The following is a 25,946-nucleotide window of genomic DNA, read 5'->3' as shown; positions in this document are numbered from 1 at the left end:
GGTTGGTCAAATGAAAAGCAATAGTGAGACTTCTTAGCATACTACAGATAATGGCATCTGTTCATACCTAGACGTGATCTACCACTTTAGGTATTTGAGGAGATTAAGAAATGGATTGTGTGTTGCTGTTGAAAGGACAAGAAAATGATTTCATTTGGTAACCTGTGAAACTTCAGGTAGGCTCATACGCCTAGATAAGTCCAAGTCTTGCTCCTGAATGCAGCAGTAAAATGTATCCTTTCTAGCCTTTACTATCTGAATTTGCTTATTTCTCAACTAATTACTTTTTCTGCAACAGCCTCATAAAAATAATAGAATGAATTATGCTTTTCCTCTGCTGTAGTCTCTTGCAGCTGGTGCAAAAGAAAGAACGAACTTCACCACCCTGAGTTAAGACCATGTGAGAAGAAGCGTATGAAAAGTCATATAAATTGTTCTGTGGGTTTCCTGTTGAAAATTTGTGTGAAGTGCTACTTAAGAAACAGAATTTTCTTAGATACAGTCAGTATATTGGTAATCATGCCAAATACTTGAGGAACTTTACAGGCAGGTTTTGATTATGTAACTTTGCAGTTCCTGACAGTATTCACAATAGTGTTTCTGCAGGTACTAGGAATACCTGGCAGGGTCAAATCATCTTGAAGAATCTGCTGTTTAAAGTCACCTTTCTTAGTTTTGCAAAGGCTTGTGAAGCATTCTCTATATCTAAAGATTTTTGTATATCATGGAAGTGTTTCCTGGCATAGTTGAAACATGCTGAGTTGGAAGGGTCCCCAAAGGGTCGTTGAGTCCAACTCCTAACTCCACACAGGGCCACCTAAAGTTAAGCCATGTATCTGACCAGGCTAGACAGGAACAAGCCTGGACGTAGGGCACTGGTGATTCAGAGAGGGTGTGCTGGAGAGGACCACCAGTACATCACCACACAGAAAGTGGGGGAGAACACACCTCGGGGTGCTAAGGGAGATACGGGCACTCTGGAGCTAGCTACTCCAGTTACCAGGCAGTTGGGAATGAACTCTGTTCCCTCTAAGAGGGCTGAAGGCTCGGTAGCTCAGCTGAAGTGCATTTACACCAATGCACACAGCATGGGGAATAAGAAGGAAGAGCTGGAAGCTGTCGTAGGGCAAGGAGGCTATGATGTCGTTGCCATCATGGAAACGTGGTGGGATGGCTCATATAACTGGAGTGCAGCTATGGTGGGGTACAAACTCTTCAGGCGGGATAGGAAGGGTAGGAGAGGAGGCAGGGTAGCCCTCTTTGTAAGGGAGGACTTGGACACTGTTGAGATGGATTGTGGTGATGAGGAGATTGAGTGCCTGTGGGTTAAAATCAGAGGAGCCCACCAGAAGGTAGATTTTGTGATGGGAGTCTGTTACAGCCCACCCAGCCAAGGAGAAGCAGCTGATGAGCTCTTCTATAAACAGCTGGAGTTAATCTCTAGATCAATGCCTCTCGTTCTTGTGGGAGACTTCAATCTTCCTGATATCTGCTGGAAGTACAACAGAGCAGAAAGGAAGCAGTCTAGGAGGTTCCTGGAGCGCGTGGAAGACAATTTCCTTGCACAGCTGGTGAATGAACCAACAAGGGAGGGTGCCCTCCTGGACCTGCTATTTGTGAACAGAGAAGGCCTTGTGGGGGATGTGGCAGTAGGTGGACGCCTAGGACAAAGTGACCATGAGATGATAGGGTTTTCTGTTCTAGGTGAAGTGAAGAGGGTGGTTAGTAGGACAGTAGCATTAAATTTCCAGAGGGCAGACTTCGAACTCTTCAGAAGGCCGGTTGGCAAAGTCTCATGGGAGACAGTACTTAAGGGCAAGGGAGCCCATGAGGGCTGGGAGCTCTTCAAAAAGGAAATCATAGCAGCTCAGGAGAAGCCATCCCTGTGTTCCAGAAAAAAAGCCAGCAGGGGAGAAGACCAGCTTGGTTGAACAGAGAGATCTTGAGTGATAGCAAGAAGAAGAGGAATGTTTATGGGCTCTGGAAGAGGGGACAGGCCTCTTGGGTGAGCTACAGGAGGGAAGTGAGATTGTGTAGAGAAAAAATCAGAAAGGCTAAGGCTCAGCTAGAAATCAGATTGGCAAAGTCTGTGAAAGATAACAAAAAATCTTTCTATACATATATAAATAATAAAAGGAGGACTAGGGAGACCATACAGTCCCTATTGGACACAGAAGGAACAACAGTGACAGGGGATGAGGAGAAGGCTGAGGTACTTAATGCCTTCTTTGCCTCAGTCTTTAATTGTAAGGAGAGTTGTTCCGTCTGTGTATAAACCCAGGACCCAGAGGAGCTGGTGGATGTGCTGGCCAAACCCCTTTCCATCATCATCCAACAGTCCTGGAAGGCTGGGGAAGTCCCACTGGACTGGAGGCTGGCCGATGTTGTGCCCATCTACAAGGGTCGCAGGGAGGACCCAGGAAACTAGAGGCCTGTCAGTCTGACCTCAGTGCCAGGGAAAGTCATGGAACAGGTGATCTTGAGTGCTATCATGAAGCACATGCAAGAGAACCGGGTGATCAGGCCCAGTCAACACAGGTTCACAAAAGGCAGGTCTTGCCAAACTAACCTGATCGCCTTCTATGACAAAGTGACTCGGCTGCTGGATGAGGGAAAGGCTGTGGATGTGGTCTTCCTGGACTTCAGTAAATCCTTTGACACCGTTTCTCACAGCATTCTGCTTGAGAAACTGTCGGCCTCTGGCCTGGACAGGCGCACACTCTCCTGGGTGGAAAACTGGTTGGATGGCCGGGCCCAGAGAGTGGTGGGAAATGGTGTGAAATCCAGCTGGAGGCCAGTGACAAGTGGGGTTCCCCAGGGCTCAGTGCTGGGTCCAGCCCTGTTCAGTGTCTTTATCAATGACCTGGATGAAGGCATTGAGTGCCCGCTTAGCAAGTTTGCAGACGACACTAAGCTGGGTGGAAGTGTTGATCTGCTGGAGGGTAGGGAGGCTCTGCAAAGGGATCTGAACAGGCTGGACCGCTGGGCAGAGTCCAGTGGCATGAGGTTTAACAAGGCCAAGTGCCGGGTCCTGCACTTGGGGCACAACAACCCTGTGCAGTGCTACAGACTAGGAGAAGTCTGTCTAGAAAGCTGCGTGGAGGAGAGGGACCTGTTGGTTGACAGCAACTGAACATGAGCCAGCAGTGTGCCCAGGTGGCCAAGAAGGTCTATGATTCTATGATCTAAGACCATTTTCCAAACACTTTTCTTGAACGCTGGCTGGCTTTGGGTCATGACCGTCTCCCTGAGGAGCTTGTTCTAGTTCTTGACTACCCTCTTAGTGAAGAACGCTTTTCCATCCAAACTGAACTTCCTGTCATGCATTGTTAAGTTATTCCCTTTCTTCCTGTCACCTGACAGGAGGGATCAGCACCTCCCTCTCTGCTCCCCATCATGGGAACATTGTAGACAGCAATAGTGCCCTCTGTCTTCCCTGCTCTTAGGGGATAAAAACTAGTATCCATATCTACTCCACTGAAGTCATGCTCTCTAGTCCTTTCACCATCTTTGGCTTCCTTTGGACGCATGCTATTATTTTATAGGCTTATTCCATAGTGGAATCTACAGGTGTACACGGTACTCAAGGTGAGGCTTTTTTCTTTGAACTTTTTTCTTTGAACTTACTAGCTATAATGTACTTAATGCACCCAGGATACAGTAGGTACCTTTTTCCACCCAGGCACACTAATGACTCCTCTTGAGCTTTCCATCAACTGAAAGCCCCAAATCCCTTTCTATAGGTCTGTAATCCAGCCTCTTGTCTCTCAGTCTCTACATTGATCTCACACTACAGAAGAGATTGGCTGCCTCTGGTTTTCTGCATTAGAGATTGGTTGATGTACCTAGGAAACATGAGTGACTTCAAGGATTAACATTTTTTTCCTATGTGTTTCTCCTCCTTGTATTTTATGGTATCCAGCAAGCAATCATAGCAGCTGAACTTCTTGAGAGACAAAAGCACAGCATCCCTGCACATCTTATTTACTCTAGAACTTAAGTTGTACATGCACAGTCTCATGCAATAATTACAATGCTGTGCTGCCAGAGTAATTTTAACATCTGCCATTCATTTCTATTCCATGTGATCCCTTCCCCAGTTGTGAGTCTTATCCCTGTGTAAAGGTAACTTTTTTCGGCATTTTTATCTCCCAAGAAACTACAATATGATGTCATCAGGGTAGAAAACTGAAGTTGTACATACTTATGAATGACAGTCAAGATTACAGATTTTCATGTGCTAGAATGCTTATTCACTAAATAGAATTCAGGGCAAGGTGTTTATATTGATCATAACTTCACCAGTTCCAAAAGGTTGGTTTGAAAATTTAAATCTTCTGCACACTGGTTTTCTTTTCTGGTTTATATATTACATGCAGACTGCTTCCATTTTATTGTAGGTGAGAGGCTTTTTCACCAAAGACTGGTGGATTTAACTTACAGCCCTGAGTATTTTGTAGAAGATGAAAACATACTGGTAGCTCACATGATTTACATGGCGTTACACATTCATATGATGGATAACCTGCCAGTTAATTGCTTAATAAGATAGATGGTGTTTTAGCTAAACTATGACTTCCATCAGTTTGATTTTTTTCACCTATATACCTGATCTGAAAGTTGGTATGGAGAATTTTACTACTCATGCAATAAGGAGGAATTGTCCTTGACTTTAAGTAGAAAGGCCATATCTGTATTAGATTAAAAACCTTGTTTAAACTTGCTGTGTGATTTCAGAGTACCTTCAACAACAGCTAAGTGTTCCACTTGTCTTGCCAGGTCATAACGTTTTGAAACCTTCGTAATGATGAGGTCAGATTGAGTGAGTGAAGCAATTTAATTTGCCAACTAACAAGTATGGGCAAGCACAAGAATCTCATAAGAATGTTGCTGAAATCTGTGGAAGAACCTAGCCAAAACATGCTGCTGTTTCTGTGTTAAAATAAAAATTACAAGAACCAGTTAGTAATGGAGTATTGCATGGTGGACTTGCAAAGAGTCAGTCAGAGAATACTTTCCGTGAGCTCACAGAGCTCCTGCTCTGTGTCACTGGATGCTGTTGAGTCACGGAGTTGTTGCTGACATGTGCCATCAGAGACTGCATCTTCCACTCTCCAACTCTAGAGGTTGTCTTTGTGTTCTTTGGCCCAACAGCATTCAGTGTTTCTAGGCTTTGCTTTTGTTTTTTTCTTTTTAATATTCAGTGCAATAAGGGAGTAATTCTTAAGCTATTTGAGTATGTTTCTAGAATATTTTACATAGATACAGAATGCAAGGAAATTAAAGTCCAAGCCAATTTAATAGCTGAGAAGCTTTCTCTAATATTGGGTAGTTTCCGCTTCTTGAAATTCTTACCCTAGAAATTATGTACTTTAGGGTTTAACTGATTCTTTTGGCTGTATCCTACCATCACTTCTGTTAGCAAGGAATTCCTGTTGGAGAACACATACACTATTAAGGAACTTAAGAGATAAAAGTAGCATTATTTTTGGGGGGTTTTTTTGAAGTTGAAAAATTCATTTAAAGAGTTGAGCTTCATGGTTTGAAGGAATATGATAGCAGTATGATTTCAGAATGTGTCGTATCTGATGTTCAGGGTAGCCGTCCAGCTCATTTAAGAAGAAAGTATTTGTGTATTAAGTAGCTGGAGAACAGAAGCAGCCTGTTCTGTTTCAAAGGTGACCTTTTATGTAGTTGGAGAAGTGGGTCCTGATTGTCAATGCTGAAAAGAATCACTTCAGTGAATTCTTGGCTAATCCTCTGGCTAAAATATGTTTGCACAAAGACTGTTGTGAGTAAAATAAGCTGTAGGATTGTAGGACCTGAGTGTTTGTTAGAGCAGTGGTTTGTGTTGTTTGAATGCGATTTATGAAGTTGAAGTAGTACTTTAGGGTCATATATTTAAACATTATGGTGAATCTTCAAATGGCAGAATGACTGTCTGTCTTCAACTTGATTACTTTCCGTATCTGCGTTCGTATTTTGGAGATAAAATCACAGATGCTGAAGCTCGGAAGCATTTTCCTAAAGCAGTATTTATATGGCAAGTAGATGATCTGCTTAGGCTCGGTGTGCACATATAGAACAGTGTACTTGGAATGTGTCTCTGTATTGTGAGCCAGGCCCTCTAGGTAGAGCATCTGATTGTTTTTTGCATGTGTGGAGGTTTTTGTTTTGTTTTGCTGATGTTCGCATTCTATTAGCGGGCTTTATCTCAACTCCCCTTTCCAGCATTCACACCTATCTAGTCTTTTGTGTTTTTATTGCTGTGCTTTGCTTTGATGTGTTTGGCTTGTTCCTAAAGCCTCTAAAACAAAATCTTGTGGGTTCTTAGGACTTGGTTTGATCTTTTTCTTTGTTTTGTTTTTTTCTTCCATTTTTCCAGTGATCAGAGGGCTTGCTCCAGTTTTCTCAGTCCATGCAAACAGCCAGTTTGGCAACAGATGGGTGCATTTTGTGCCTAATGTTTGTGTAGATTTTATGCTTCTGTTGATGTAAATTCTAGTTGCCTGCAGAAGTTTCAGAAATCTTGATTTTTTGGTACTCAGCAGCAACACTGACACCACTGACTCGAGAGATACTCAACACATCAACCCTGCCTGACTGAGTCTAGAACCTTTTAATATGTATCATCTTATCCTGTTCTGGGTCTGCTCTGGAGCTCCAAAAGCTCATGTCCTAACTTTCCTTCAAGCTGACTTGCATACCCTGTCTGCCATGCCATGAGTAAGCTTGGCAGTCACAACATGCACTTTCCAATTATGCAGATCTTGGATTCCAGCTTGATTTTGAGCCCATGAACTAATGATACGCTCTGCTTACTGATGGAGTTAGAATACCGTGCAACAGTCTTTTGGAATCTTTCCTCTGTTCTAACACTTCTTTTCTTCATGGTTACTAGTTTGGCCCTGACATTCAGACAGCTGTCTGCCTCTGTCCTCTTAGCTGAAGATGTCTTCAGCCTATCATTAAAATACAGTTTGTATCTCATATGCAGATCTTTGGGTGCACGTGACAAAATAATGTAGGCCTTCAACCCCAGGTGTTGGGAACCTGTCGTAAGTCTCTTGTCTCTGTTTCTTTTATCTGGTTCCCATGCCCTTTTGGATGTTAGGACATAGATGCAGTGAAAATGTCAGATTCAGGGTTGTGTGAGTTTTATTGTGGCACTGAAAACTAAAACCATCCATGCAACACAGTAATTTCTTAAACCAGAAAAAATGGAGCAGCCATTTGTCCAAGTAGCTGACTGCCAAAAGGCATTCTGGTCCACTAGAGACGGGACTTCTAGGAGCATGTTGTGCTTGTGCGATTCCTTGGTTCTCCTGAAGTCTCATCTAATTCCTGTGGGGTTCACTTTGGAATTCCAAATTCTTGTCACACATAGTCCATTATGGCTTGTTGAACAGTTACAAAACTCAATAAATGTCTGAGCTACCATTGTATACGTTGCTAAACTGAATTTGCATTCCTGTAGAATAGGATGTATCCTCTCAAGGATGTGCCTTTTTTACTTAATGAGGGAGCTTGTTACAGAACTTTGTCTTTGAGGAGAAAATTTTATACCTATGCTTTCTAAAACTTCAGGTAGTTTGAATTGCCTAACTGGTATACCTTGGGATATAAAGCAGGGCCAAGTGATGATACCACAAGATCATCATGAGCATGATGATGCAAGATCTTAATTTTTCTGTCAGCACTTCTGATTGAATTTTGGAGCTAGGTTTTTTGGTCTCTGGAAGTGGTGTAAGTGTGGTCAACCTGACAAGGTCAGTTTAGATAATATTAGCAAAGAACACACTGCTCTGAGTTTTTTTTCTTTGATGGAGTGACTGTCTTCCGGGTTGAATGCTAGTCCACATTACGCCTCTCCATCTTGGACAGACACAGAAGTCCAATTCTGTCTCCTAAATCTGCTTGATGGCTAGGTGCTGTCAACATTTCCTGGTTGGAAGAAAAATTATTTCCTTTCTTTTTTGATGAAGAAAAACAGAACTGGGATGCTAAAATAGGTAATCTGGAGAAAAGATTGCAGGGATCACATAGACATGGTATCGAAAGTGCCTTAGCAAGCTAAAGGAGTTACATTTCACTGTGGCCCTCAGTTCAGTCAGAATGATTTCAAGGAACTCGAGAGGAGAATAGTGCACTAGCTTTTTTGTATTGCCACAAGTGGAGTGGGAAAGGCTAGAGGTCTACCCCATGTGTAGTGTTGGAGTGTTAGTCTCGTAATGCGTTTACGCACATCCACAATGTCAGTGTGTAGCTCATCTCAAATAATAAGTGTTGAGGGGCTATAACTTATTTTTCTAATTTAACAGTGAGGTGGTTTAACAGAGTGAACTGCCTGGCTGTACAGGTGAACCTGTCAATGTTAGCTGATCAAGAACTCTTTAACAAAATTCTCTTTGTGGCTTCTTGAAAAGCTGTTGCAGGATTAAGCACGTAACAGAAGTAGTCACTTTGTGTACTTTTATTAAATCTATGCTATTGCATAAACATTCAGGAATGATGCTGAACTTGGTAAAGAAAAAAACAGAAATCAAATCCAACTGTGCTGTGCTAGAAGACTGAAGACTTTTTCCAGATTATCTGTAAGCATGGGAGCACTGCTGATTTGGAACAAACATAATGACACTCATTAAAAGACAAGGTCTTATTGAGTAATTAGAGATAGGTTAGCTGGACATCTGATTCCTTCTGTTATTGTTTGATCCCTTGTCATTTTGCAAATCAGAAGACAATTACAATGTTTAAGGCAAGTGTGATGAGTGAGAGAAGAAAAAGTGCATTATGCATTATGCAGAAAATTCTTAAGCCCAAATATTTGCAAAATGTGTGTTCAGTGCGAAGCCACCTGTAGGTAATCCAAGTTCAGTTGTTATTTAATAACTTCCTTTCTTGTCTTACATCTTATAACATGAAAGTACTAATAATGTGGATTCTGAAATTTGGATTCATGTTGGAAAGTTGAATGAAATAGAAGTTTGGGGGTCGGTTGGTTGTGGTTTTGAAATTTTTGGGGATGCTGCATACTTGATTTATGAGTATAACATGATTTCATAATTGAATGGTGAAATACAACTTACAGTGACTTTTAGTTACAAAATCACAGAATGACTGAGGTTGGAAGGGACCACTGGAAGTCATCTGGTCCAGCCCCCCTGCTCAAACACAGTCACAGATGGTTGCCAGTGATTGTGTCCAGAAGCCTTTCAACTGTCTTTGAGGAGGGAGACTCCATCACCTCTCTGGGCAGCAGATGCCAGTGCTCAGTCACCCTCACAGTGGAAAAAAAAGGGTTTCCTGATGTTAGGAGGGAACACCCTGTGTTTCAGTTTGCACGTTGCCTATTGTCCAGTCAGTGGGCACCTCTGGAAAGAGTCTGGCTCTCCCTTCTCCTTTGAACCCTCCCTTCAGGTATTTGCACACAGTGATCCCTCTGAGCCTTCTTCAGGTGAACAGTCCCAACTTTCTCAGCCTTTCCTCATGTGCTTCAGTACCTTGATCTTCTTGGAGGCTCTTTGCTGGAATCTCCAGTATGTCCATGTCTCTCTTATACTGAGGAGTCCAGAATAGGACAGAAAAGGAAACTGTTATTAGAGGTAACATTCTCTGAAAATAGTTTTAAACCCACATGCAATACATAATAGTAAAGACCACTAGTGACTCCCTGTAAGAGGCATATTTAACAATGACAAATTTACCCAAGTGCTCCAAGTGAAACTATAAAAACTGTTCTGTGAGTAACAGTTAGATGTAGTTGGTGAGGCTTGTAACATTAAAATACCACATAAATGGAGGTGTCTGACAAAGTCTCTAGATTTTTGTGACTTCAACTTTCTGAACTCAGGACTTTTTACAGTATCTTATGAAGGCAAACTTGTGTCAATTTTTAGTCAAGTCTGAATGCTTTGCTTTCACACAGTTGGTTGCTTTGATGTTTTGGGGACTGCTGTAGTCCTCTGAGCATTTTGTATGGTTAAATGGGAAACTTTTATAAATAGTTGATATCAGAGTGTTTCTTTTCTACTGATGGTCAGACCATAAGAGTCATAAGCTGGTTACAACAAGGCTTCCAGAGTAAGACACTAGAATATGTAATGGCAAATCAGTATTGATTATGAAAAAAATGCTCAGTGGGTTGGTCTGGTTTTCTTCCTACCCAATGCTGAGTTTGAATTTGCCACTTAGTTTCTTGCTAAGAACTCTGCTTGTGATAATCATCTGCTTTCTTCTCCTTGGCTCTATTCAGCACTGAATTTCAGCGGTAGACTACTTCTAAACTGAAAAGTAAACAAGAGCTAAAGGATACAAGTACTTACCTATGTGGATTAGAAGTTGGGGGTTTTATAAGCCTCATAACGACACTTGCAGAGTGTTTTCAATTTATAAATGCTTCTGTGTGACTTACAGTATAAGTTTGTCATATTGAAATTTAATCGTAGGAAATAGTTTTAAAAGATACAATACCATTTATTTTTTTAAACCTCTGAAATTGTGCTGCGGTGTTTAAACACTGAATTTTGCAAGGAAACAAAGAAGTACTTCAGATGCAAATTTAAGAAAGAAATAAAACTAATTTTCAAGCATTACTTCAGAAATTCATTTTTTATATTAAAATGATTGAAAAAGGTGAAAAAGGTAAAAAAGACAAAAAGTAAATATAATTGAAAATCAGAACCACCAATTATGTATAGTAAGGACTGTAATTGTTCCTCAGAAAAGCTATTACTCTACTAGTTCTGCATATTTTGAAATGTTTTCAGTGGATCTTCTCACCAGCAAAGGGTGACTGAGATCCTAAGGGTTCCGCTGTACCACGGTGTATGTTCATATACACCTCCCCAGTGTGTTTCTTGTCACCATAGTATCCTGTAGCCCAGCTTTATTACACAAAGAGAGGCAAAGAAGACATAATTTTTGTGGACTTGCTGACTTTACAGCTGACTAAATGATAATAGTTTTCATCTATTTCTTTTAATGTATTAGCATTAGAAATCGTTTTCATAAATCTCAGCTTGGCTGCTGTATCTTTACTTTTTGGAGAGGTAGCAAGCGAAGAACAGTTTCGCTTTGTATTTTTCTTTCCCTTTCCTTTTCCTTTTTCTCCTTCCTTCCCCTTCCCTCCCTCCCAGCTGAAGGAAGAATGGACAAGGATACATGAACAGCTTTAGATTGGCTGAAGCCAGGATGGAGTGCTAGGAATTTCTGATTTTTTTGTTTGTTTGTTTTTCTTTTTATCACACTATTTTTCTTTTTGATAACAGGTACTGGAAAAGATAATCAAAGAGAAACAATAGTTGTGTCAAAAGGAAGCAAAATCATGAAGAGTTCATTATTTTATGGTTTTGTATCAGAAGTTATTTCAAGTTAATATTTGGACAAAATGAGGCCTATAACTATTCTGAACTCGGAATTTTACCTCCCCGAATCAGTCACAGTATATGTATTTTAATAAATACAGTTTAATAACATGCTGCTGGACTGTTTAGTTTTTATGCCTCAGAGTAGCACTGAGCATTATTGCTACTTTTAGAAGCTGCCTCTCATTAGTGTAGTCATTCTCATATATAGCACCTGTTTTAAACTCCAAATCTGAATCAACAAATGTAAAACCTGACTTTTGAAATATCTGCTTTTTTGAACACTCTTCTTTAAAGGACCTATCAGGATCTCTCCCCAAAATGCTAGAAGCTTGAAGGATAAGGGAGGAACAATGTTGCATGGCCCAAACACATGTGCTTTCGTCATTAGCAAGGTACAGCATGACCTCATGTTGACCTCAAAGGTAAATCGCTAACAGGGAACAATTATACATGCCTGTGAAAGCAGCTTAGTTTTGAACATAATCAAGACAATAACTTCAGTGTGTAGAATAAAATTAAATTTACAGCTCTGTCTGTCTGCCTTTCTCTTTCTCTCTTTTGTCTTTCTCCAAGTCTCTTCTTGACAAAATGTTGTGGGTTTTATGTGTGTATGTTGCGAAAGAGAATTGCTTTTCTAGTGACCATAATAAGTTCCTAAATATGGGTAACCCAAAGGATCTTGTATCCAATTTAGTCAAATTGTACATCTTGCAATGAAATGCCCTTTTTAATAGAAAGGTTACATTTGTTGTCTAGCATATTGATATTGCAGCCTTCAGGATGTGTCTCTGTATTACCCTGGGGAATCTTGTGTGGTTCTGAAATGTATAGATAATTTAGACTTATGGGAAAGTTGTTTAAAAGTCAATACATTAATTTTTGTGTGCTTATCTTAGACTGCCACACAAACCTATGACTTTTTATTTTTTTGTAAAAGACTGCACATGTTCTGTAGCGTTATGTGATACATCTCTACATACGATGGAATGTGATTTAGCTAGCAGTTCTGAGCTATTTGGAGAAGAATTGCTGCCAGCATCTTGGAACTGTTAGTCATATCTGTCCCATTTGATTTGTGTAGTATAATTGTTTGACATGAATTGTATTTTCTTTTTTTGCTAGAATGAGAGAGCATATTCCTTCTGTGGAACAATAGAATACATGGCTCCAGATATTGTAAGAGGAGGAGAAACAGGACATGATAAGGTATGTTCTGTCTGAGTTTATTACTGAAATAAAATTAATTCTTCAGGCAACGCTGTTGTTCAGTTTGAGAGTTTTTTCTTAAATACGGTAGTGCCTTATTTAAACATGCCTTATTTCAAGTTGTCCCAGAATAGATTACTGCATGCATTTAAAAGCATCACTATCATGTCTTTTCAGTTTTTAATCTTCAGTAAAAGGCATGTTTATAAAGGGATTGAGGCTGATTCGTGTATTCAAAAATTACTCTAAACATGCAGTGGGACAAAAAACCACTTCCTTCCTTTTAAATAAAAAGCTGTTTAGTTCACAGTGAAAAAATTACTGTTTTGTGGGTAATTGTGATGTAGTTTTTTTTTAAATTGTATGTCAGGGAAATGTGATATCTTTCTTGAAGTATGGAGTAGGTTATTAATGTTGTTAATGTCATAAATATTCTCAAATTGTAAAAATTAATTCTGTTTAGCTTGAGGCTCAAGTTTTATTATGAATTAAGGCATCAGTAAGCGATGGGAAAGTTCACAGGTGATACTTGAAACCAAAAAGCTTGACTCGCCAGAGGACTTCTACAGTATTCCTGAATAAATTACTCTGATTGTTCACTATACTGAATAGTTTTGGAGAATATTTAATCTCTTGGGGTTTTTTTCCTGTAGATGAGTTGGCTTGTCTCTCTTTTGGGGGTTGTGCAATATAGTTGATCACAGTTCCTCTTGTCTTTTTAAGCACTGGAAAACGTTACATTATTCTCAGTCTCCATTTTTCTGGACTAACTGGACTCAATCTGTCTTTGTCTAAGAAGGTTTTTCCTTCTCTGTGCATTCTGCTTCTCTTTTGGTCTGCATTTGCCTGTGTGTTTCTTTGTGGGGCAAGTACTTTAGTGGACACAGTGTTTCAGCTAAAAGGCTAAGAGTTGGTAGTTTGAAGAACAATGGTTTGATTATCACCCTGATTCTACTATTAAACATAAAATACGAAGTCCTTTGTCTTTTCACTGAGTTATCATCTCACACCTACTTCGTATTCTACTGTAACTGCTGCATCTTTTTCTACTGTACTGTTGCGTAGTCATTATTAAAAATGAAATTTTACAAACTTGCAAATAGAAGCTCTTTCCTGCAGTGTTTGTTAGCTTAGTCTTGCCAGTTTCAGAGCATCTCTCCAATGTATCAATCAAGTCAAATTGTGTTTGTCTTCTCAAGTGTTTCCAAATTCAAGATTGTTGCTCATTCAGAAGGGGAATCTTGGTTCTATTGTCTTTGATTGGTTCTACCTGATATTTTCATTAGCCATATTGCAGAGCCTTACAGTATTCTATAAGGAATAGCCTCACAGCTTGATACCAAATGTTACCTGGTAAATAAAGGTGATTTTTCAGTTACCTGTGTAATGGTAACTGTTTCCACTCCCTTCTCTTTGCCTCACCATTGACAGTGCCATGTAACACAGTGTTAGAAGGTTTTTAGCGTATTTCATATTTACTGTATATCTAGCTACTAAAAGAAATTATTTAAAAAGGAAAAAATGAGACTGCTTTATTATGCTATGCTCTCATTAATCAATATTTATTTGTAATCTCTTCTAGATAGCTGTATTGTTTGCCTAAAAGACTTGGTCTAGTATTTTCAGTGTTTATTTTTTTTTAAATTTGATAAATGATTCTGCAAATCCTTCTTTTCTTTTGGAAAAACACATGCCAAGAAAAAGTCATCTTCTGAGATTTTCTGTCATCATTGAGTATTTGTGATTATTGACAGTACAGAGACTTCTTCAGCCAGTTCTCCTAAATACTCTTGGCTGAATATATGAGACATCAGTTTTTATGTATCTTGAAGCAAAACTAAAATATGAGGCCAAGTTATAATTTCACTAATTATATTCAGCAGAACTTCTGTTTCATTGATTTGCAAATTTTGTGGAAGTAAAACTGAGAAGTTCAAACACCTGTAGTTAAATTAATTATGTTGAAAAGACTACGCTGCTTTCTTCATTATTCTTAGTAGCATCTTTTCTTTTGAAAGAGAGGTCTTCTGTAAGTTATGAGGTGTCAGATGTGTGAATAATATGATTACTATATGGGAAGCCAAAGATCACATGTTACCAGGGAATATAAGGTAAACTTCCATAGTACTTTTAGATTCTCTGATTAACTGTGATCAGTACTCTTAAATTGTGCTTTCTGAAAGTTCCTTAGTTTTATTCCCAAGCTCCTAAAAGTTCATGTTCCACTACTTCTTAGCAAGTATTAGATTCCTCTGTTATTTTTAGTGTGTTTTAGAATTCTTATCACTTCACAATGGTAAAAATAAAAGTTAATTCTGGGCAGAAGAAAAGGTACTTAAGTAGTGAGTGGAAAGAGTTCAACTTGAGAAATTAGTTGAGGAAGTTATGTGGAGAGATTTCAAAATTAAGTTAATTTATCATAGAAAATACCTGCAATCACTTCTGCAATTTCTTCTGCTTTATTTCATCCAGGTTCACTTTTGTATTGATAGGTGCCTGTTCCTCTGCCATTTGTTTTCTGGGTGCATTGGTTTATTCCTTTTGTTATCAATTGTATTTCAATGCATCATAACATACATAATTATTGTTACTCTGTAGGCTGTTGATTGGTGGAGTGTTGGTGTTCTTATGTACGAATTATTAACTGGAGCATCACCATTTACAGTTGATGGAGAGAAGAATTCCCAAGCAGAGATTTCTAGGTAAGAGTTAAAACAGTGAAGTGTATGTGCTTGGTTGCAAAGTGATGCTTATGCCATAATATATGTTTTGTGAAAGTTTTAATCTAAAATTTATGAAGGAAGTGTTATCAGGGTAACATTTTAGGTGTTCCATTTGTGTTTAACAGAATGACATCTGGAGGCAGATAAGTTTTATTAACCTTAGCAGGTCATTGAAATAATAGAACTGACCTTTAAAAAACACCTAGTTTGTTTAAATTGCAGTGGAACCACAGCTTTGTAGATATTCCACCCTGTTGCATGTTTACTATTGAAAAGGAAGTAAAACAGAATATAAAATTATATCTAAATAGAGTTAGCAGGTTTAAAATCTTGGTACATAGTGAAACAGATTTAGCTAGAGAGATTTTTGTCAGGCCTTGCTGGGTCACTCTATCAGGCTATAGGTTTAAAGAATGTACCCCACTCCTACCTTTTTTTGTCACAAGGAATATTTATTTTAGTAGTGTATAATGTGAGACAAAGAATGCGATCTTTTCTAGTCATACTTGCTTATCTGAGTGAAATGGATATGGTACTTATGGAAATTAAATAACTTATTTAATTCTTGCATTTTACATGTAAATGTTTTGTATCAGCTTTGTTATGTTCAGGAATCTCTACGCTTTAAAGGTTTGTTTTCAGTACCCAGGTAAAAGCATTGGAGCCTTCTAAAAAGACAAAATAATAAGTGTGCCTGAAACACATTGCTGAAATCTCCCAAAATGAGCATCTCCTGTACTGAATCCCTCTTGGAGTGGGGATTTGGGGGCTAAAATGGTACAGATAAGCAAGTGCTGTCAAGATTGCTTGTAAGACCAGTCTTGCTGCTATTGGAATGTTTTCAGGGTCAGGACCATAATAAGTTGCTGGACATTTAAGGTTATAATGAGCAACTGAACATGCATCCATTATTTAGAAAATTTATTTTACTTCTGTAATAAATATGGGCAATTTCTTGTAAGGTTGAGACCTCTTTATTGGTTTCTAGGTCTCCACCAGAACAGGAAACTTGGAGGGCCACTAGAATAAATATAAGAGGGACAGAGAATCCACTAAAAAAATTCCAGACTTCACCCTCTTGGTCATTATTACAGTTAAGATTTAAATTAACTCTTTCTGACCTATTTAAGGGTAGAAACTTTTTTTGATTGTTTTCTTATGGCTTATCTGAATTGGTAATTTTGACTGTCAAGATTTATGAAATGTAACTTTAGAGAGTACCTTGACTGGAATTTTACAAATATAATTTTTCCCAGAAACTGGGAAACTTTAGATACATGTTCTACAGGATTTGACTGCCTTTTTGTATGTTCTTATGTCCTCTTTTAATATGTTAATCTTTTGATAATTTAAAATTAGATTCAAAGCTGAGAAACTACAAGGTTGCTAACATCCGTCCTCTGATGGCTAATAACCTAATTTCTGACCTAAATATAGTTGTGGCAGGTTTACTATGCTGTTGCTCACTATGCTTTTGTTCTGGTTGATGTTTATGCTACATATTTTTAGACAGCAGGCCTGTAGTCTTTCTGCTTTTATTTTGATAAATTTAGAAGGTAAATTCTTATGGTTTTCTTTATTTAAAGATGTTCCTCAGAGTTCTTGTTCCCTGAAAAAGCCTTTTCTTAACTCAGCTTATGTTGTCCTTTCTTACATATGGACAATATATTCCTCTTGATGTTTCTAGAGGGTCTTTTTTAAGGGAAGTAATAATTCACCATCCAAACAAAGAGATTTCCCTTCCTTTTTTCTTGAATTCCTCTTATTGATGTCAATGGTGGATTGATGGATGTAATTCCTTAATTCCTTCTCCTTTTCTCTCACTTCCAATTGATAAGCCCCTAACTTATAGCTGAAATCTCATTAGTGCCTGCTTTGGCTGCATTTCAGACTTGATTTCATCTGTCTTCTATTACTTCAATACTCATAAGACCTGTTGTTCCTGAATCCTTTACATTTGATGGCAATTTCTGTGCTGGATGATGTGTGTCCATTTTGTGTGTTTGCAGTTTATTGTGTAATTGAATCTTGTGTTCCTTTTAAGGCTGAGCATATGAGAACATTGCTGTTCCCTCTGTCCTGGCTGCTGCAGTGAGTCAGGTGGAACTGTCTGGGGAATGGTGGTTGCTGTGTGCCTTGGGGAGTAACAGGAGTGTGTTGGGGCTTTCCCTGAGGGTAGGATAGAGCAGGCAGAACAGGTGAGATATCAGCAGGCTTTGTTGCTTCTGCAGCCCAGGCAGAAGGTAAGAACGGTAGGGAGCAGAAGCACGTCTTGGAGAAAGTGGAAAGAAAACTTTTCTCTAAGGATTGAGGGGGACTGGATAGAGTGTGATGCAACTTGGGAAGCTGTTGAGCTACTCACTTGAGACTATGCGTAAAAGGAATGATCTGCCCTTCCTGACATGCTAGTTTGTTAAATTTAGAAGTCCTTGTTACCATATTCATGGCTTTTCAGAAATACCCTCTTTGTATTTATCTCTAGCATGAGTATGCTGAGGTCTATGAAGACACCAGCTGAATTTCTGGTACCTGTCTTTCTCCTAAGCCTTTTTGGCCTAGAAGCTATGATCTTTTTTCTCTTTGATAATTTTGTCACTGGGGATACATTTACAATGTACACATTTTTTTTATTATTGTTAATTCCTTCAATTATGTCTGCAGCCTTTTCTGTAAAGCTTTCTGCTGAATTGGGATGCAGACTCTAATTTTACACCCATCATTAAATAGGTTCTAAATTCTTTGTGACTATCTTCTGATCTGTCTAGTTTCATTTCCTCTCCAAACTGATGAAAAATGGAATTGCAGATAACGTTATCAGATCTGTAAAGTTGCCAGTGGTAATGAAATCGTTACCACTGGCACAGAGATATGAGTTGGCACAAACTTCTTTCTTGATAGCAAAGTTATTCTAAACAGAAATTGTATTCCCTAACGTAAATATGCTTTAACTTGCCAGTTGCAGCAGACTTGAAAATTCAGTTTTTTCTTACTCATTCACAAGCCCTGAGAGCATACTTTCGATGGCCTTTGATTATGTTCCTTCTAAGAGTGTGGCTGAGCATATGAGAACATTGCTGTTTCCTCTGTCCTGGCTACTACACTGAATTAGGTGCAACTGTCTGCGGAAAAAGTCATCTTTACAGGTTCTTCTATTTCACCTACTGATTTTAAATATTGTTAGCTCATTTTATTCCCTTCTGCGGCACAATGACTGTCTGCTGCTAATTTGGGCATGAGGTTTTGTTCTGAAAAACCTCTCTAATGGGCGGTTGAGTTTTTCTGTCAGATATAGTTTCTGTGTAATTTGTATCTTTTTTTACTCTTTTTCTGATGAGAGATTGTGTTCCCTTCTTTAATAGTAACCTTTTTGACACTGCTGTGGACTTCTCTTTCATAGGAAGTGTAACTTAAATGCATAATTTACTTTCCCTTCTGCGTCTCTGTCCCGGAATACTTTTTGTTCATGTGCTTGGTGTTATGGATTATTCAACTTGATTAAAAAAAATTCACAGAACTATTCAAGTATCTCTCCTTTTAAAGCATGCCCTCTCCCTTTTCTTCTTCCTTCTTCCCAAATCTTCCTTTCATTTTTAAGAATTTTAGACTTTGATTGCTGTAGAGCCATGGATGGGATCCATCCTACACAAACATAGGCAGAGGCTGGGTTTGATTAGAAACCAGTGTTTTCAGTTTGGCTGTGAGTGATTTGTAGAGCTTACTTGAAAGACAGACAAATCCGTTTTAGAATTGTGACTTTTGAGGGTCTTGTCCTACATACAGGGATTTAAAATGAGCATGGAGTTTTGGAGTATTATTTTGCTGCTGTGCAGCAGCTTAGAAAAATCTTATCAGCTTTGAGGATATGAATAGATAGGTATATTTTTCTATTTTTATGCATTTATACATCTATAATATAATTTGTAGAAGCATATGAGACCGTATTATGATAGCAGCCTGTGCTGTTTGACATAGTTGGTTTGGCCTTATTTAAAACTCATAGATGGTGGCTGATATTTGACCATGTTAGGTACTATCAAGATATTTTGTCCACAGTTCTGCAAGAAACCTTTTATTGATAAAAATATTAGGGAAGTAAGATGCATAGCAGGTGTATACTTGGGAATCCCTTCTTTATTCTCTGCCTGTGAAGACCCCAGTGATTGCTAGATCTTTTAAAGAACAGAGCAGTCTTTAAATCCAACTTCTAATTTGCATGGTGCCTTCTGGAATTTTGTCCTAGAGCATATAGATGTCTATCTAGAATGTATGCCATTTATATGTTTAGACTGGAGTCTAGAGTCCAAGAACTGATAGACAATAATTTAACAACGCTTTTCTAACAGATAGCAGTAAGTTAGGAAATCTCTGGCACAGGAAGGAAACCATTCTGATGCTAGACTTAGTGCAAATCACATCACATCCATGACTGCCTACAGATCAGTTCAGCCTTTCTGTAAAGCAGATTTTTAAGGAAGTCATAAGTATTGCATCAAAGTCTCTGACATGCCTAGAACTAGGGATGTTCATATGTGTCTGATTGCTCAAAGCTGAAACAAAAGAATCTGGCATTAGAAGTTCTGAGATGTCAGGGCATTCAGTAGAGTTGTTTTCAAATATGAAGGTGAAAACTCTGCTTTGAAAGCTTGTCCCTCTCCACTTTAGCAGGGTTACAGCTTGGGTTTGCTTTGCCTTATTCCCTGAACGTCAGGATGGATACTTTTATCTTTTTGGTGATGCCCGTAATATTTCTGAGGGCACTGTCAATATACTATAGTAACAGTTGAAGCATAAACCGAATGTTTCTGTTGGTCAGCTATTGATCCTTCTATTTTTTTGTGATACAATTATGTAATTTACCTGGTGGAAGCAAAAAAGCTTCACGTTCTGTCCTTTTGAAGTTTTATTATCATTTCTTCTAAAGTCAGGTTTAGTCTTCTGTTTTCAAGATAATCAGTGGAGGGTGAAAGGTGGCTTTTTTTCAGCTATGCAGTGGATCAGAATTTTGACTAGTTTAGCTGTTGACAGAGTTAATTAAAATGAAAAATTAAGAAGATGTCTTTCAGCTTCTGGCTAACAGCATGTTTTCACCTTTCATTTTATCATAACCACTGAAAGCAATCTGCTCTCGATGTCGCAAAATTCCCAATGGCACTGTTTGTCTTTAAGGCCTTTATTGAGCACTCCGAGGGCATTCCTGCTTAAGTCCTTAAGGCTGTCAACTTGGAATGAATAAGGTCAGAATCTTCTTCAGTTCTTTTTAGACTTACATCATAGTATAAGCCTTTGGCACGTGATTTTTGCACTTCTGGTTGGTTTTAGATACTGTGCCATCTGTAGAAGGTTGTTTTATTCAGCCAGCAAACACATATCCCATCTCTACTGCTTTGGTAAAGAACAGATATGAAACCTGTGGTCTATCTCTGTAATTTTTGAACCACAAGCTAGCATAGATCAGTGGTGGCAACTCCTTGAATTTTCCGTAACAAAATCAGCAAGTTCCTTGGCTGATTTGTCAGGCCTCACAGCTGGCATCTTATATGTGGGAATGGCTTGTGAAGATACTGATAAAGAGGACGAGCATCTGAAGGTCAAGGTGTCATTCCCCATCCTCCAGTCACTGAAGACTGAGAAGCTCTTCCTCCTTATCATTTAGCATGTCCTTTGCGTTGTCATAGAATAAATAATGTTGGAAAAGATCTCTATGATCATCCAGTCCAATCGACCCGACACACCGTGCCTACTAAACCTAAGTGCCACCTCTACATGTTTTTTGAACGTGTCCTGGGATGGTGCCTCCGCCACTTCCCTGGGCAGCCTGTTCCAATGCTTTACCACTCCTTTAGTAAAGAATCCAGTCTAAACCTATTGGTCTGTAGTATTTACAGGCGAAACTCATCAGAGCTTAAGTTCCTGAAAAACAATACCAATGAGGTTAGCTCCCATCTCTGTGTAATCTGCCATAGAGAAGGGTAAGATGGAAATGATTCAGAACTTCAAAATAATAATCTCCTTAAACTAGGCAATGGATGGTTTCTCTCAAACAGTTTTTAGTACAGCCAGAGTGCTCTCACCAGCAGGGGTAATCTCTGCTCATCCCAGCTCAGAGACGTTGTACTAGGTTAGGAGAAGCAGAAAATACAGCAGAGTAGTCTTTCAGCAGCTTTGAGCACAGTTGCAACTTGGGATACTTAATTCTTTCTGCTTCTGTCACTGTTATTGGACCACATAAACATGAAATGTACAAGAAGATCGAGGTGATTCAAAAAAATGAAAAGAAGGCTATAGCTTCTTTCTAGAAGCACAGACGTGCCAGGAAATAAATTTGACACACAGAGCTTTCTTCCTCTGAACACCTTATGGGCTACTGTTACAGCCTTGAGTGATCTACCCTTCAGTACAACACTTTGCTAGTGTCATACTAGTGAAGCCAGACTCTTTACTTGATCAAGCTACTTGAGTAGTCTTCACAAATTTCTGCTTTCGCATGTTGATTCCATATGGTCTTTCTTTTCTGACAGCTTGCTTTATGTCCTAATTAGTGTGTATACAGCTGCACATACTTAAATTCCATGGTAATTAGAAGTAGTTCTTGGAACTTCTAATGAAATAAGCTTCGTTCTTCACTACTTCTGTAGTGTAGTTCTGTGAACCAGTCCAGAACATCTTGAATACTTTATAGCATCGGTCAACCTCAAAAGTATTTCTGAACGAATGCCACTGGCATGTATAAATGCAACTTACATGCAGTCTGCTTGTACAGCATGGCAAAATGCTCCCTTCTGTGCAGTGGGCTCTAGGAGGGTCAACAGGTGGAAGATATCCGTCAAGCTAATCATAGCTTGCTTTTCACCTAGCAAATACCACTTCATTGTTAATTCTGCCTATAAAAAATAATTTAAAGCAGTAGTCATGGCAAAAGGCAGGAAATACTGATGCTATTGCCTCAGAAGTTTTTCATTAGATAAAATACAGTGTTATACCAAATGAGTATTTGCAAAACGTGTATGCTAATTGTTTTGACAGATATATTCCCAATGGGGGGTTCCTTCCCCAGGATTTTAGGGAGTGGTTTCTACTCCAAGAGCTGAAGATGAAATAATATGAAAAGTTACTTTATAAATGTGCCTCAGCTTCAGCTGTGACTCTGCTCCCTTACCACATCAGTGCTACAACCAATCGCCATTCTCAGGCCAACTGAAGACATGCAATATGTCACTGGAAGTTTGCAGGGTGAGACTTAGTAGTGTTGATACTGCAGAAGTACTTCTTTTGGCTATGAGTTTTCTGCTAAATTGGGCATGAAGGTTTTTCTACATAAAACTTTCCATGTTAATTTCAGTCTCTTTTTCTTATGTAAATGTTTGGATTTGCATCAGAAGTTTGAGACAGGGGCAAGAATCTTATTGCCAGCAGTTACCAGCATCAATGCTACGGAGGCTGTTCTTCTGAGGCTGCACAAAGAAATTGTAATCATTTGTTCTCTTTGTTACCCATATGACCAATCATCCTGATCCAGCATCATTTTTCAAAGACATTTTCAAACTTTTATCTTTCTTGGCCATCTGTAATATAACGTTTTTCAGACAGGAAAATGCTCTAGAATTTCTTTTTTGGATTCTAAGGGCATCCCAGAGTCTCCATGATTGCTTTAGAAATAAATTTTTAGAAATACTGGTTTAAGATTTTTTTCCCCCCTTCTGAGAGACAAAAGAGAACTTTTGTCTTTCCAGGATCTTTGTTGCCTACCTTTCTGATTCTCTCATCAGGAATGTTTGATAAATACCTTTCCTTATACTCGTCTAATTGAAGTGATTTTCAGTCTTTGGAGACATTGTAGATTCTGTTGGCCCTCCTGTAAGTCAAGTGATTTTGCGATCAAGGTGTCCTGTCTTCTTTCTTCCAGCAGGAAGGTTTTCTTACTTTCTTATCTGCCTCCCCTTTCTGAAATTGGATGATTTCTGAAGAGGCTGAATCTTTACTCATCTGTCAGTCCTGCAGTGTAAGAATCTTCTTGTTTAGTGATGTTTAAATTTGATATTAATGTCCCTAATTAAGAAATCATTTGGTAATATTGTGCTTTCTTCTTCTTTTCTGTGAAGCTAAGTGTCCAGAAGTCAAGGCTTATGGTTGCTGTTACTTTTGCTAGCAGAGTGCCCGTGATTTCGACCCTTATTAGCGGATCATCTTTACACGCTTTAAAGATACAATCCATCTTAAAACTCGGATTGTATTTTCCAAGCTCACTTCATTGTTACTTAAAACCAAGAGGTTAGCTTGCTTTGTTTATTTGTTTGCTTGAAATTGGATACTAGTCAGTAAAAACAACCGCTGGGATGTGTGCATATTGAACTTGGTTTTGTCCTTCTGCACTGGCAGGGCAAGATTATTTAGGAAACAGTCTGTTTGCATCTATTTTTGGAGTAATCGAAAAGTTAGATATTTCATGATAAAAAATTTCTCATGGGGTAGCTAACTCTAAGGATATATCATGCAGTAACTTTAAACAAAACTTGGCAACGTCCTGCAGTGATCAACTTAAGCTCTGTTGGAGACGTACAGCAATTGAGATTAGTGCTGTCACAATGTCATATAATTTCAGCCCCACAGTCTCTCACAGCTTCAGAATCTTTCAGTCTGTGTTTAATGGAGGCACACTTAAATCTATCTGTGTATTGTGCTTCCTGAAGTCACCACAGTGAAAGTGCATATTAATATATATATAGACATGAAGTTGGATATAAGCAAGCAAAATGCCCTTATGGAAAAGTCAGCAAATGATATCCTGGGCTGCATTAGACAAGGTATCAGCAGGTTGAGGGAGTTGATCTTTCCTCCCCACTCGGCACTGGTGAGATCATACCTGGAGTACTAGGTCCAGGTGTGAACATACTGGAGAGTCCAGCAAAGAGCTACAGAGAAGATCAAGGTACTGAAGCATATTAGAAAAGGTTGAGAAAGCTGGGACTGTTACACTTGGACAAGGTAAAGCTCAGGGGGATCTCATGAATGTGTACGAATTTCTGAAGCAAGGGTGCAAAGAAGGGGGATCCGGGTTCTTTCTAGTGGTACCCAGTGACAGGACTAGGGGTAACGGGCACAAACTGAAACACAGGAGTTTCCCTCTGAAGATCAGGAAACACTTTTTTACTGTGAGGGTGACTGAGCACTGGCATCTGTTGCTCAGAGAGGTGATGGAGTCTCCCTCCTTGGAGACAGTCGAAAGACTTCTGGACATGGTCATGGGCAGCAAGCCCTATGTGACTGTGTTTGAGCAGGGGGGCTGGACCAGATGACTTCCCGTGGTCCCTTCCAACCTCAGTCATTCTGTGATTCTGTATGCTGGAGGGTTTTGTGTGTGTATCTTTTTAAACCTGTTTCTGTGCTGTTGGTGTGTGTTGCTTATGTGTTTCTTCTCAATTTGCCTTGAGAGTCCTTTGTTTCAAATATCTACTTTTGGAATAACTGAAGAAAAACTTGCCTTCCTCTGTATAAAACTATGGAAGCTACGGAAATGTGATTCTACTCAGGCTTCTAAGATACTGAATTTCTACTAGCTTTATTTGATCACTTCTAGTTCTAGTGTTGAAAGAGGCAGTGAGGTCCCTATCCACTTCCTCTTTACCATTCATTGTTTTGAGAGGAATTCTATGCCCAGTCCCATTCAATCCCCTTTTCACTAAGGTGAATAGTCCTTTCTGTTTTGTAGTTTTTCATATGAAACACATTCTGTTTCTCTGATGAATCTTGCTACTCTTTAAAATTTTTGCAGCTTCAGTACCTTCTTTTGAGAGTAGAGCATGAGCACTGCATGCAATATACAAGGTGCAGGAAACCTCAAACACCCAAATGTACGATTTTTTTTTTCCTCTTTATTTTCTAATAATTTTTGACATTGGGATTGTTTTTTATTTTTTGACTGCTGCTAGGCATCAGGTTAATGTTTTGGTGGAGCTGTCTGTGTAGCTATGAGACTACTTTTGAATAGCAAGCTCAGTATGTACAAAATGAGAATTGTTTTTCTTTTGTGGATTATGCTACATAATTTCCTCGAATTTTTATTTATTTTAAAAAATGAGTTATTTTCACATTTGTCATCTTCCTGTCTCCAAGTACAATGGAAGTTTTAGTGAAATGTTAGATGTTACAATTAACATGGTAACTCAATGCATTAAGTAATTACCAAATAATTGTAATTTTATTTATTTTACAGGAGGATATTAAAAAGTGAGCCACCGTACCCACAAGAAATGAGTGCACTGTCTAAGGATATAATTCAGCGTCTTTTGATGAAAGACCCCAAGAAGAGGCTAGGTTGTGGTCCCACTGATGCTGATGAAATCAAACAGCATCCATTTTTTCAGGTAAAATAAACCCCAAAACTCCCCAGATAATGCTTACTCTAAGTTAGTGCCTTTGAAGTCCAAGTCTAAAGAAGTCATGATTTTTTGCTAAGGGGGTAGCTTAGACGCACATTAGTTCCATGAAGTTAGGAAGAATGAGCATGTGCTTAGGTGTGTGCCACAAGAAGGACATAGTAGTTTTTTAATATCTTGTGTGTGCTTCTAACAGTCATTTGAAGCAGCTGAAAGACACACTGCTTAAACCAGAAGGTTTAATGGAAAACAATTAAATTATAAGTCATGTGGTT

At 38.9% G+C, this 25,946-nt stretch overlaps 1 protein-coding gene across 3 annotated transcripts in view; it reads left to right on the top strand.

The window, feature by feature from the left end:
- Positions 1-25,946, top strand: part of RPS6KA5 (ribosomal protein S6 kinase A5) — an 83,217-nt gene that overhangs the window by 36,309 nt on the left and 20,962 nt on the right. For 2 of the 3 annotated variants that reach the window (XM_069858712.1, XM_069858715.1), the window contains 3 exons: positions 12,492-12,575; positions 15,174-15,277; positions 25,509-25,659. In XM_069858712.1, the coding sequence (XP_069714813.1) occupies positions 12,492-12,575; positions 15,174-15,277; positions 25,509-25,659 (339 nt within the window). Of the gene's footprint in view, positions 1-11,663; positions 11,792-12,491; positions 12,576-15,173; positions 15,278-25,508; positions 25,660-25,946 lie in introns of all 3 variants that reach the window. The other variant, XM_069858714.1, reaches the window with a different exon arrangement.

The sequence above is a fragment of the Phaenicophaeus curvirostris genome, chromosome 5, assembly GCF_032191515.1.
Source record: "Phaenicophaeus curvirostris isolate KB17595 chromosome 5, BPBGC_Pcur_1.0, whole genome shotgun sequence".
NCBI lineage: Eukaryota > Metazoa > Chordata > Aves > Cuculiformes > Cuculidae > Phaenicophaeus > Phaenicophaeus curvirostris.
The sequence above is the reverse complement of the archived record's forward strand: the minus strand, read 5'-3'. Positions and strand labels throughout refer to the sequence as shown.